The sequence below is a fragment of the Haliotis rubra genome, unplaced genomic scaffold (genome assembly GCF_003918875.1).
Source record: "Haliotis rubra isolate DU_JTF1 unplaced genomic scaffold, ASM391887v1 Scf1572, whole genome shotgun sequence".
Taxonomy (NCBI): domain Eukaryota; kingdom Metazoa; phylum Mollusca; class Gastropoda; order Lepetellida; family Haliotidae; genus Haliotis; species Haliotis rubra.
The window spans coordinates 67,250-80,292 of NW_025765528.1; the positions used below are offsets into that span (position 1 = coordinate 67,250).

Genomic DNA, 13,043 nt, shown 5'->3' on the forward strand with positions numbered 1-13,043 from the left:
GACTAACAACTAGTCTCTGAAATGAACATATTTTACTGAAAAAAGTTCATAGTAAAAAAAAAATATATAATGAAAAGGAGCCCTGAGACTTTCTTCATTTCCTGAAGCTGAGGAAATCTAGACTTGCCACATTTTCTAGACTTGTGTGGGCTTTCTTGGATATATTTGCTTCAGGGTCTGTACGAGAGACTACCAAGTCTGCAACAGATGTCTTTAATCTTCACTGATTATTCACTGGAACAGACATCTGGTCATCTTAACAATCTATTCTGTATTCACCTCTGTATTCAAAATCTTGACAACTATTCACCAGTTCATCTGAAAGTCTCCAATAGCTTCCCGCCTACTCAAGACCACCAGAATTTCCTCTCAACCACATAGCTCACCTCTCCTCAGTGACTTGTCGAGGTCCACGTAGGAGTCAGAGTCCTTCTCCTCCTGAGCCACCTCCAGCTTGTGGGAGTTGAGCATCAGTTGCAGGAAGTCCCGCTGACTCTGGTGGAGAGTGAGTGAGTGAGTTTGATATGGAAGAGAGTAGGTGAGTTATACAGAAGACAATGAGTGGGTTAAACCTGATTTTAGTGTTACTTTCACAAGTGAAAATGGATGATTTTTCAATGTTATGGTCGCCGCCATACAGCTGGAACATTGCTGAGTGCGGCGTTACACAGCAAACCAATGAATGTCATAGTACATTTCAACATCTTTAAACAAATCAGTTGTTCGAGCATTTAGTTAGTCATCAAGTCTTACAATGTTAAGTTCTCTTCTCTCTGAAATGGTCTGGAGCACAGCCTTTGTGAAGAATTGTCGACAGGAAGCATCAACCATCCTGAAACCAACAGCTTCCAACCATTTGCCCAGGAAGGGAAACAAGGCTGCAACAAGAAAGTGTTCCTTCCACAGCAGCAGAACAATGTCTGTAGGCTTCAAGGAAGCGAGTGATCCTGTGCATTTATTCAGTCATTCTTCACCATTGTAAATTTTTTAGTTAAAAATTGCTAGTCCTATTGGGTCAACAGAAGAAGACATACATTCATAAACACCAACCACCCCTACTCCCGAAACTTACTACAAAAGATAAAAACGACTATTGCTTTTTTTCCTCTTTGTGTCATCTTCTGAGCGTTGAGTATAAAAGCATTTTCAGGGTCTGCCTGACAGTCAGCTTCAATACCAAACGCGGTGGAGGCGATGACATCCAGGGAATACAGTCCAAACAAGCTGGAAGAAAACACAGTCAGATGTATCATGGGACCCTCTATTATCGCGGTAGTTAATGTTGTCGGCATCGGGATTATGAACGGCTACTGACATTTAGCATTTTATATATATTTTCAGTTGACTCATGTTTAATCTTCATTTCTGTCACAAATAATGTGTAACATAGTTGCAACTCGTTTAATACCATTGCGGCAATTCCGATTGTCTCGTTTGACCCGGAAATTGAAGCAACTCTCTATTATCGCGGTATTGCTATTTTCTTACTATGGCATGCGGTACAAGCAGATGACACTGTGAAACGTTTACTAAGACAAGTAACGAATCTAAATAGTTTGATCATTCAAAGATATTTAGGATTTTCATTCACATTAGTAATATCATCATGTTTTTAACCCAAACATCTGAAACTTCTTTTCATCTGGATACAAGGTAACAATAACGTAACAAAATATGGTTTTTCCGGCTTAAAACGTACCATACAAGTTGCTGCCGTGTGCAGAGTGAAGTTGCATAATACGTCACTTCCTGTTATATTTGTAGCACGGAAAATATGCAAATGACCTTATAGTTGTCGCAGGATTGCTCTTGATGAAGTAAGTTTTGATTCATGCTTGATGTAAGGGCAGTAGGGGTCATACAAGTTTCAAAATGTTCAAGAACTTACTGAAAAGATGAATGCTTTAATATTTCTGCGATTACACATAACATTCCAATGAAATAAATGACTTTTTCAACAGCGATGGATATATTTTACGTAATTTGCATATGTAAACAGCCGATGCGGGGCGTGGTGTTTCTGTTTTCCCGATGTTTTCGCGTGCCGCGATAATAGAGTGCCCGCGATAATAGAGAGTCCCAGTATAATACTCTAAGGATGGTGTACAGATCGCTTTGTCAACATCTTTGTAATCACTTCTTCAAAATTATTTTCTACACTTATCCATAAGGGAAAGTTTCATTTCACTTCTTCAAATTAAATTCTCACAGTTGTATAAGCCATTCTTGGTGCAGCTCAAGTGAAACTTACCTATTGACACAAAAGTTTCTGAAATTACAGGTGATAGTCAACTAGGGTGGCTGGGTGAGTGAGTGACTACTACTGAGGCCTTGCACCGAGCATGAACAATGATCCACAGTCACAGGGCAAGATGTTTGATCACCCCATCCCGGTGTAACTGAGGCCTTGCACAGAGCATGAACAATGATCCACAATCTCAGGGCAAGGTGTTTGATCACCCACATTGATGTTACAGAGGCCTTGCACAGAGCATGAACAATGATCCACAATCTCAGAGCAAGATGTTTGATCACCCACACAGTAGTATGGTAGCAGCACATTTCCGAGGTGACGTAACGTGACGCAACCCCGAAAATATGCTGCTACACTGACGTCATACACTTATGACGTCACGACGATAGGTCTCGTGACGTCACGACCTACAAACGAAGGTCGTGACGTCACTTGATGGTGACGCAACCTCGAAAATATACTACCATACTGACGTCGTACACGTATAACGTGTCACGACGATAGGTCTCGTGACGTCAAAATCTACAAACGAAGGTAGTGACGTCACGTGATGGTGACGCAACCTCGAAAATATACTACCACACTGACCTCACGCCCTACAACGACGGTATTGACGTCACGTGGTCATTGAACTGACACAAATAAGGGTAATGGTCGTTTAGTACGTGTTCGTGCATGTACGTGTGTGTGTGTGCTCTCTTCTACCTTTCCACACTCCCACAATTCGCGAATCAGCACCAACTAAATGTGTACGATATCAAAAAAATTTTTTAATACAGATATATACAACATATAACACAATATAATACAATATATACATACAATTTCATACATTTCACAAAATGAGGCGACCTCTCCGGTTGCGCACACGGATACGGCGAGTAGGTGTCTCGCCGTTCCTGTGTACGTCTGCAACCACTGTCACCGTATTTTCTGAGGGGTGACGGTTATGAGAGGCCTCCTCAAAATGAGTGAAAACCCCTCCATTGCCGTCGTTATCGCCGCCGTCCCACGCAACAGCTGCTGGCGTGTTCTTCTTCCTTCTTCATCGTCACCGATGAAGAAGGGGAGGTACCCGATGTCGGGCGGAGAGGAAAGGGGAGGTGTTGTCATCAGATACAAGAGGTCCCTGAGGGCTGAGGGGCTCCATCTTCATCGTCTTCTTCCAACTCCTCTGTTGGTATGCTCCTCACAATAGGGGTAGCCACCCCAAGGTCCTCCCCTTTCACCCCCATCCACACCACTGAGCAATGTTTCTATATTTCATGCTCGACATCACTATCCCCGCGAGTCTGTGTGCCAACATCAGATGTCTTCACGACACACTTAGCACACCTCTCACGGGGATCACCAGTACATCCTCGTCCGCCCAGTCATCTGTCGCAGGTTTAGGTTGTTCCGCTTGACCTTCTTAGCGGGGTGGCATCACGCCATTACATGACCGGCGTGAGTGGCCACTCCCTCCACACTTGTAACACGAGGCCGTCGGACATTGGGGAGACCAGTGACCAGAGTCCCCACACCTATAGCAATGACCATAAGAAGGAGCAGTCGGTGGAGGAGTCGTGGCAGTCGCGGAAGGTGGGGTGGTGATCACGGAGGAAGAGGAGGTCATGTTGAAGGACGGGCAGTTCCTCCTGTAATGCCCACTCTGTTGGCAGATGGTGCACGGCATGGGGCAATCTGTTCCCCAGTGCCCCTGTCCCCCACACCTGTTTCCACACACCGCCAATGGACAGTTCTTAAACACGTGGTCATTCTTCTGGGGACACTTCCAGCAGTATAGCATGGTTGTTGGAGCAGCATCACACATCTTGCTTAAATCCATGGTTGGTAGTAGTAGTAGTAGTAGTTGTAATAGTCGTGGTAGTAGCAGTAGTAGTAGCGGAGAGCTGGTCAGGAGTACGTCTTACTGTATGGCGAGCTGTAATCAGTATGGTTTGAGAGTGGTCAAGCGAATGGTCATATACACCCCAGAGGGTAAATGACCGTGTCCGCGATGTAGACATGACCATACACGTCCGACAAGCGCAGCAGGAAGACGAAAATCGCCTCTATTATCTTACGCACCATATGTCCACGGTTTATCGTATATTGCTGCTCATGGGTCTAACCACTCCTTATTACGCAATCGTTTCGACCACCACATGTGCCGAAGCCTTCGAAAATAGCCCATACGTGCATCGTTAATCGGTCTAACAGCTCTAATCGGTCCCCTATTATACGCAATCGTGAGTGTCCACCCCGTTGTCTCTACACCCCTTCTCCCTCAAAAATATTCCCCCACGTGCGTCGTTTATCGGTCTAGCCGCTCTAATCGCCCCCTATTATACACAACCGCGAGTACCCACCCCCGTCGCCGCTACACCCTCTCCTTCGAAAATAATCCCCTTACGTACATCGTTAATCGGTCTAGCTGCTCTAATCGTCCCTGTCATACGCAATCGGTAGTGTCCACCCCCCTTCGTCTCTACACCCTCTCCTTCGAAAATAACCCCTTACGTACATCGTTAATTGGCCTAGCTGCTCCAATCATCCCCTATTATACATGACCGCTAGTGTCCACCCCCGTCGCCTCTACACACTTTCCTTCAAAAATAACCCTCACGCATTATAGGTTAATCGACCTAACCGCTCTAATCATCCCCTTATTATACACAGTCGTGAGTGTCCACCTCGCCGTCTCTACACATTTTTCCCTTCACATAGACTTACCTACCGCCTCAAATAGCCTCTACATACATCGCCAACAACAGGTTTAACTGCCCTAAGTGTCTCTAATACACAGTCGTGCGTTAATCGTCGCCATCGTCTCGCCAGTTTTTCCCAAATAAACTCGCGTAATATCGCGAAAAATACACACGCCATTTCTCTCTGCCTGTGTCTTCCATTGAGTGCGTTGACGATATAAACCTTTCAATCACGGTCGTAAAGCAAACAGCCTTCTCTCGCTATCGGCCAAAATCACAAAATGGCGCTGCTTGACAACATTCTCATCATGGTTGACGAGGGAAGACCCCGTGAACGAGCTAGCAAGAAATACGAACATGTCTCTTATAGAACATTCCGAGGATGACATGCTTATATATTTTTCGTCGGATGATGAGAAATACCAACGCCTCATCAGTGACACATGCCGACAGTCTGGGACAGGGCAACCTTTGCGACAACACGACGATGACATCATCGAGGTCGTAGAGGAAGGGTTACCGTGTCATTCTCCCCGCAACGACGAACACCACGAGGTTATCGAGGAAGAAAATGGCGAGTATGACTACTCGCCGCAACAAGTTTTTTTCCTCAGAACTTCGTCGGATGGATAGTCAGAGATATGGGGTGTCGAACATCGTGTACCTCTTCGGGTTTTTACAACAATTTCTGGAGAGAGTACAGGGCAGCGTGGATGTGGAAGACAACCTGTCACGCGGGTTCGACTCCCTCGTGGCTCATTTGGGTAACTTCGGAAAGTAAGTGTATAAAAAACAACATAAGCTCTATACATTTACAGTGTGGTAACTAATAATTTTTTAACATTGCGTGTCTTTTCAAAACTGACAAAAGCGCATTCTTGTTGCCATTATATTTTTCTTTTACTTTTTTCCCCCCAGATATACGCCCTCAGGATATCGTCACCCTGTATATTCATCATGACGCCCTCAACGCCCGTCACGCCATACCGTTAGGTCAGATTTGAAGAACTCACGGGTGACATCATATTGGGAGGTATGGAACACGCGTTGCCCAGTCTAACACATCTTTACGTTTGACAGTACCATGACCGTAAGGTTAAACATAGCGAGGAATCCCGCCGTTGTAGGGAGAGGTAATGGTCGATTGACTAAGAAAGAGCTAATCACGCTGGAGGCTTTTACCAGCCGTAAAAACACTAGGGGTGGTTGTCTAACTAAAATAGAGAACAGCGACAATTTATGTCTAGGTCGGGCTATTGCTGTAGCCCTCTATTTTCTAAAGCATGCTTCGCAACTACGGGATGTGTCCAAGAAGGAACACAGACAGCGATATACAGAGCTCGAAGCGTTCCTGAGAGATGCGCGGGGTGTACAAACGATAGCCACGCATGAATTGTACAGACGGCGGGTCTCCGTCCGTCCGAGATGTATGGAAGGTCGCCGTCCAGCGTGGGAGGCCTTCCAAACATGTCTAAGGAATGAGGTGCGCTAGATGTACACACCATTACACCCGGTAATGGTGCTTCTATCTTGTACGCCCACACACTCCTCTTGACACGGTTGAACACATCCCCTGTATCGATATTTTCTGGTGGCCTGCTAACACTCCCAGAGGTGGACCGCATGGTCACTATGACTGCATCAATACAGTAGTAGGGTTGTACGGAAATAGTAAATATTGTAGGGTGTGTCATAGAGGATACAGGTCGGACAATACTCATGCATGCACTAAAGAGTACGCGTGTGGGAAATGCGGGCGTAAGGGTAAAAGCTGTCTGAACGATTTTCGACGACAGAGGCAGCAACAGCGCCATAAGCGGTACCGGTAGTGGTGATGGTGACGTCGGCGAACTGATGCTGTTCGGTCAACCTTGTCGAGAGTGTCGAGTGTGGTTTCCTACTAGGGACTGTCACGCGGCTCATATCGCCAACCGCATTCGTAGACGAGAGAAATTCTGGTGTCCTAAATGTAAGACCGATAGAAATGCAAGCCACGAGTGTCTCAAAGACGATAAAGCTAGTGTGTGTTATCGGTGTAAAGTTTTTCGACCTTCGCATCGCTGCCACATACCCGTCGACATCGTCAAGGATGAGGACCGGTAGACTATGATTTGACTAAGGCACGTTTTTACGATTTCGAGTCAATGCGACGAAAATGGTAAACACATACCTAATCTATCGTTCTCCAGCTCGGGTTGGGCGGCAAGTGTATGGGATCAGAATCTGAATACCTGTGTCAGACATGCCCTTGGCGTAGTGAAGTAAACCCGGCTGCGTGCCTACTGATTTTAAACGGAAATAGTCATAGACGGTCCCCATACCGAGACACTTTCGTAGGGCTGTTTGTTTCTCGCCTCGCACTCACCCATGCAGAAACCACGAGATACTGCCGAGAACATCGCCACCCCGCCCGGAGAGTGAGTCTACCGACACGGTCAATCACAATTCTACCGCAGATGACGTCGATTGTGTGACGCTAGCATAGTGGTCGTGGCACACTATGCTAAAGGTTACGACAATCATTTCATTTTGAAATCGTTGTTAGAACAGCTCACTCAGATACCGCAAGTTATTTTGACAGGGGGTAAAATTTTGAATATGACCATCGGTAGGCTACTTTTCCGTGACTCACACAACTATATCCCTACAGCTCTGAAAAAGTTCTGGGATACTTTTGCTTTGGAAGACGGTGAAAAGGGATATTTTCCACACCTTTTTAATAAGACTGGCGCGTACCAGACAGCTATCCAGAGTAAACTACCACCCAAACACCTTTCAACATGCAGGTCGAGCTCTTGAAGTATTGTCGGCAAGATGTGTCCATCTTAAGACGGGGTTGCGCTAAATTCATAGATGCCTTCATGTCCCTTAACGACGTTAACCCTTTGTACGAATGCATCACGTTGCCTCATGCCTGCATGTTGACCTTTAGACGCAAGTACCTGAAACCCAATACTATAGCTATAATACCCCCCGGCCCGGGGGGTACGAGGACAATCAACCGCGACAGTCTAAAATATGTACCGAATGGTTGGCGTCTCTTGAACGAAACCGTGGTTTACAGCTGGACCGTGAAGTATCCTTCACCTGCGGCGTCGTCGACGACCACTGCTCGGTAACGACGACCGAGGAGAGACGCCATACCTTCAAGGTAGACGGATACGATCCGCACAACAAAGTAGTGTACGAATTCCTGGGATGCTTTTGGCATGGTTGCATGTCGTGCTTTCCTCGTAAGCGGAATGTCAAAGTACACTACGGCTCAGGCCATGCAGAAGTGTCTGCCATACACGTCATATGGGAGTGTCATTACAGAGCCGCTAGGCCCAGGGAAGACGAATTACCTAACGAGGCTGTCGCGCCTCTCCAACCTCGGGACGCGTTTTACGGGGGTCGTACTAATGGGATTCACTTGCACAAAAAGTGTGGCGAGGGAGAAAAAATACGGTATGCCGACGTATGTTCGCTGTACCCATACGTGCGTAAAACGGGTCGCTTTCCCGTATCTCACCCCCGCGTTTTACACAACCCCTCTCCGGACGAGCTGTTCGAATTGGATGGTCTCGTCAAATGTGACATTCTTCCCCCCCGGCGTCTCTATCATCCTCTCCTACCATACCGCACTAACGGGAAGCTTTACTTCCCTCTCTGCCGAACGTGTGCGAAACTCATGCCAGCAACGCTGTCAGCATACCGACGATCAGAGATCGTGGGTGGGTACCGCATGACACCACGGTGGAAGTACAGAAAGCGTTCGAGAACTGGGTTATGTGGTTGGACGTATTTTCTCCAGATGGCACTTTTTTCGGTTTGAGGTTTACGACAGAGCAGCCGACACCTCGGGGTTGTTCGCGAATACGCCGACAACTTCTACAAACTGAAACAGGAAGCTAAGCGGCTATCCTGGGGAGTGTAAGACGGATGATAGTAAGGCACGTTTTCGTCGACAGGGTTTTCAATAAGGAAGGTGTTCGCCTGGACCCTGCCAATATTAAAAACAAGGGTATGCGCGGCGCCATAGCCAAGTTTATGATGAACAGTCACTGGGGCAAATTTGGTCAGTCTAATGACAAGACCCAGTGCAATTACATCACAGACGAGAAATTTCTCTAACCTCTTTCACGACAAGACCATAGAACTGAAAGACGCCGCTTTGATTAGCCCCGACACTCTACTCGCCACCTACTCTCCCAAGGAAACACACCTAATACCTCATACCGCCAGCAATCCAGTCTTAGCCGCATGGGTAACGGCACAAGCCGTTTGAAGCTGTATGAGGCCTTGACGCTTTAGGCTTAAAAGCGTGCTGTACTTTTGACACGGATTCGGTCATTTACATTACAAACGATGACGCGCCCTCTCTGTTTGAAGCTCGGTGATTCTTTGGGCGCAGTGGACTGACGAAATAGAGGATGGTAATTGGATTGACGAATTTGTCACCTCGCGGACCGAAAATTACGCCTACAGGCTAAGGCTACACGATCTTCAATTGAAGGTCCTCAGGAAGTTTGCAAAATTGAGGTTTCACCTTGAACTATCGCTACCGGCTCGCCTGAATTTCAAGGCCATGGTCAGGACAGCTCTTAAGCCTAGAAAAACGAGGGAAGATAAGCGTCACGTACCCTTATTTTCTCAAGAGGGCTGGGCTTAAGCGTGGGCTGGACGTGCACACCACCGTTCAAACTAAAGAATACGGGTTTTGTTACACAAAACATCGCATTATTCGCGACCCCGTAACCTCTAGGTTGACCTATACCGTGCCTTACGGTTACGAAACCAAAACCAATGCATCGTGATTCGTCGATCCGCGTCCGACCGGTAATAGCTCGCTAGACAGTCGCTCTCTACTATAAAAGCCACGAACACCTCGCTCCATTCACCATCACCTACGGTCATGTCTCTACAGTCAAACGATCATATGTGTAAGAATGACGACGTGTTCCAAATAAGCTACGCCCTGACGAATGCCCTGTCACACGTCATGGTGGCTCTGCGTCTCAGTATACAATCATCCTCCAGCCTGTCACTTCAGGGGACCAAAAGAGACCACACCACCACCAACAACAAGGACCACCCGACCACGACCAACAACGGCAGCAGCACCACCGAACACCACCACGAAAAAAACACACTCACGGCGACGACAACCACGAACCACCCGCCGAAGAAGCCAACCACGCACCAAAAGAGAAAACTCGGCGACGACGCAACGACGAAGAAGCAGAAGAAGAAGAAGAAGAAGAACCCTACAGCATTACCGTCGCCTATGCGCGACACCGAGGACGGCGAACAGCACCCGAGGGAGGGAGAAACCAACGTCAAGATAGACATCGAGTTGCACAAGCTCGTGGCCGAGCTGATAGGCAGTACAGCAGGCTCCGATACTAGTGCCTGAACAAAGCGACGCCTCCCTTCGGCGGTGGACGACTATAACAACGATGATGATAATAATATATTTTGTTTTAAAAAAAAAATAAACGAACGGATCGCGTGTTCCGTTGGAAATGTATATTCCGCTATTTCTGTCGTTATTCTCGCATACCCCCAACAGGGTATGTCGAGGTCTGGATTTGAAAAAAAAGGGGTGCATGGTTGTCACAGGTTTTTTTTTTAGAACTTTCCCCCATCATACTTTTAGATCAGTTAGTCGTACATTGTGTGCGACGATGGATACTTTTAGGAATAGCGTGTCATACTTTTGGAACGGCATGTCATACCTTTTGGCGCGATTATTCGTTCTACCCATGCTTTTTTAGTAGTAAAATCTATGGAACGGGTCCACGGCTAATGACACGATTTTGGAAGGGGTCTGTCATACTTTTGGAACAGCGTGTGTGTAATTATTAGAGTGAGTGAGTGAGTTTAGTTTTACGCCGCACTCAGCAATATTCCAGCTATATGGCGGCGGTCTGTAAATAATCGAGTCTGGACCAGACAATCCAGTGATCAACAGCATGAGCATCGATCTGCGCAATTGGGAACCGATGACATGTGTCAACCAAGTCAGCGAAACTGACCACCCGATCCCGTTAGTCGCCTCTTACGACAAGATAGTCGCCTTTTTATGGCAAGCACATCGTAATTATTAGAACAACGCGTCATACTTTTGAAACGACGCGTCATACATTTGGAGCGGTAAGTCGTACATTGGGAAGGACGTGTGACACTTTTAGAATAAGCGTGTTGTAATTTGGGGGGGGGGGGAGCGTGTGTCATGCCTTCGGGTGTGGTTATACATTCTCCCTACATTTATTTCAGTAGTAAAATCTACGGACGCTAGAAAACCCGAGACAGTAATACGCGTTTTAACAAAGACGTCACGGTAATGCTTTGATAAGATTATTTATACGCGCAATGTTAGCGGTTAATTTACGCCATTCCTCCGTGGAGATAGAAATACCTAAAATTGTCTCTTTACCAGCTATAAATTGTCTGATATCTACGATGGGTAAATTTTCTTTCAAACAAACGGAAACACGCTTTTGTTGTCGAAGAGCGTAGCTGATTAGCATACACTTTCGTTATCCGTTAGATTCACACCTGTTCCCGCGACAAATGACCCGGGGTGTTGTTCCGTATGAGTGGGCGGTAAAGCTATCAGCGTGCAGTACGAGATAGCTACCAATAATCCCAACACCGTCAGACACGCATGCTTTGATACACACCAGTCTCTTTCTCCGTCTCTTGCCGTGGTTTCCATTTTCAAATAAAGACAATCCTCTTCGGGTATTCGACATTTTCAACATACACGCGATCACGCAACACAAATAACGGCATAAGCGTATTCCCCTTCTACTCGTACACTCTTACCCCTTTTATATATACTGTCGTGTTGAGAGAGACTCCCCATTTATATACTCGTCGTTGAGAGAGAGAGAAACCCATAGCAATGTCACCAACTCGAGTAAACATGGACGACTATCGGCTGGACGGGCAGAAACGTCTAGTCGACAGAATTCATTTCAATTCCCAAAGATATTCAGACTCTTAATAGGAGGTCCTAGCGGTGCGGGTAAAACCACTTTCGTGAAGCACATGCTAGAAAAGCGATATAGGTGGTCCGTCAGCCTTTACTACAAAATTACCAGACGTTATAGTATGGGTCTACAGTGAAGCATAACCGTGATATCTGACGCTATAAAAGCCATCTGCGTCAGGGAGGTATCGACATTCATTTCGTGCAAAAGATTAGTGACGACGTAGAAGGTTACGTTGACGCTTCCAAGTATAACTGGCTAGTCGTCGACGACGCGGCAGGCAATTTGACAAAGGAGGACGAGCAAGAGTTACTTAGATGGTTCGTTAAGAGATCTCATCACAGACAGACTTACAACAGAATATTTTTGTGCGAACACCGTTCCATAGAACGATCAGCTTAAATTGTACGCACATTGTTGTGTACAAGAATCCCCGGGACAGAAGTCAGATAGAGCATTTAGCTAGACAAATATTTCCGGGTCAGTCGGGCTTTATAAGAGAGGCTTACGCCCAAGCTACATCACAACCACACACTTACATACTGCTAGATTTAACACCGAACACGCCCGACGAGTTTAGAGTGCGTGGAAACCAGTTTAACAGAGAAAACGGAGAAATAGACGTATACCGACCTAAACAAAAGTGAATAGAATGGATTGCCATAACGCTCAGAGTTGCGTTTCGAGGAATGAAATGCTGAGCAGACGACGGTCGTGGGAGAGGCTACGACGGATGAAGACCAGGATAGCAATAGTAGCACCAGCACCTATGACGACGACTATTCTTCGACGCCATCATCACGGCGACTACAGCGATGACTCTAGTACTAGCATAGACGATAACGACGGCGTCTACCACCACGAAGCTCTTCTTTGTTTGGGGACAGCGACAGCGTTGCTACATTGTCGGACGATGTAGCTTTGTATAACGACGACAGCGATAACAGCGGCGATTATGCCGAGGGCGACGATACAGCGGAGAACGTGTCACATTACGCCCGGCGATGAGGGTGGTGGAGCGCTTAGTAACAACAGCAGAGGTCAGATAATACCTCCTATACCAATACCCAAGATTGTTCTGAAAAGGAAATAAATAACCATAAATCTGAAGAAGATGAGTGA

General features: G+C 46.5%; 1 protein-coding gene across 1 annotated transcript in view; it reads right to left on the reverse strand.

Annotated features, from left to right (window-relative positions):
• Positions 1–13,043, reverse strand: part of LOC124271110 (cytochrome P450 3A24-like) — a 46,368-nt gene that overhangs the window by 12,832 nt on the left and 20,493 nt on the right. The window contains exons 7-9 of the mRNA XM_046706177.1: positions 1,073–1,224; positions 754–878; positions 387–495 (exon numbers count right to left, since the gene is read on the reverse strand). Of these exons, the coding sequence (XP_046562133.1) occupies positions 387–495; positions 754–878; positions 1,073–1,224 (386 nt within the window). The remainder of the gene's footprint in view (positions 1–386; positions 496–753; positions 879–1,072; positions 1,225–13,043) is intronic.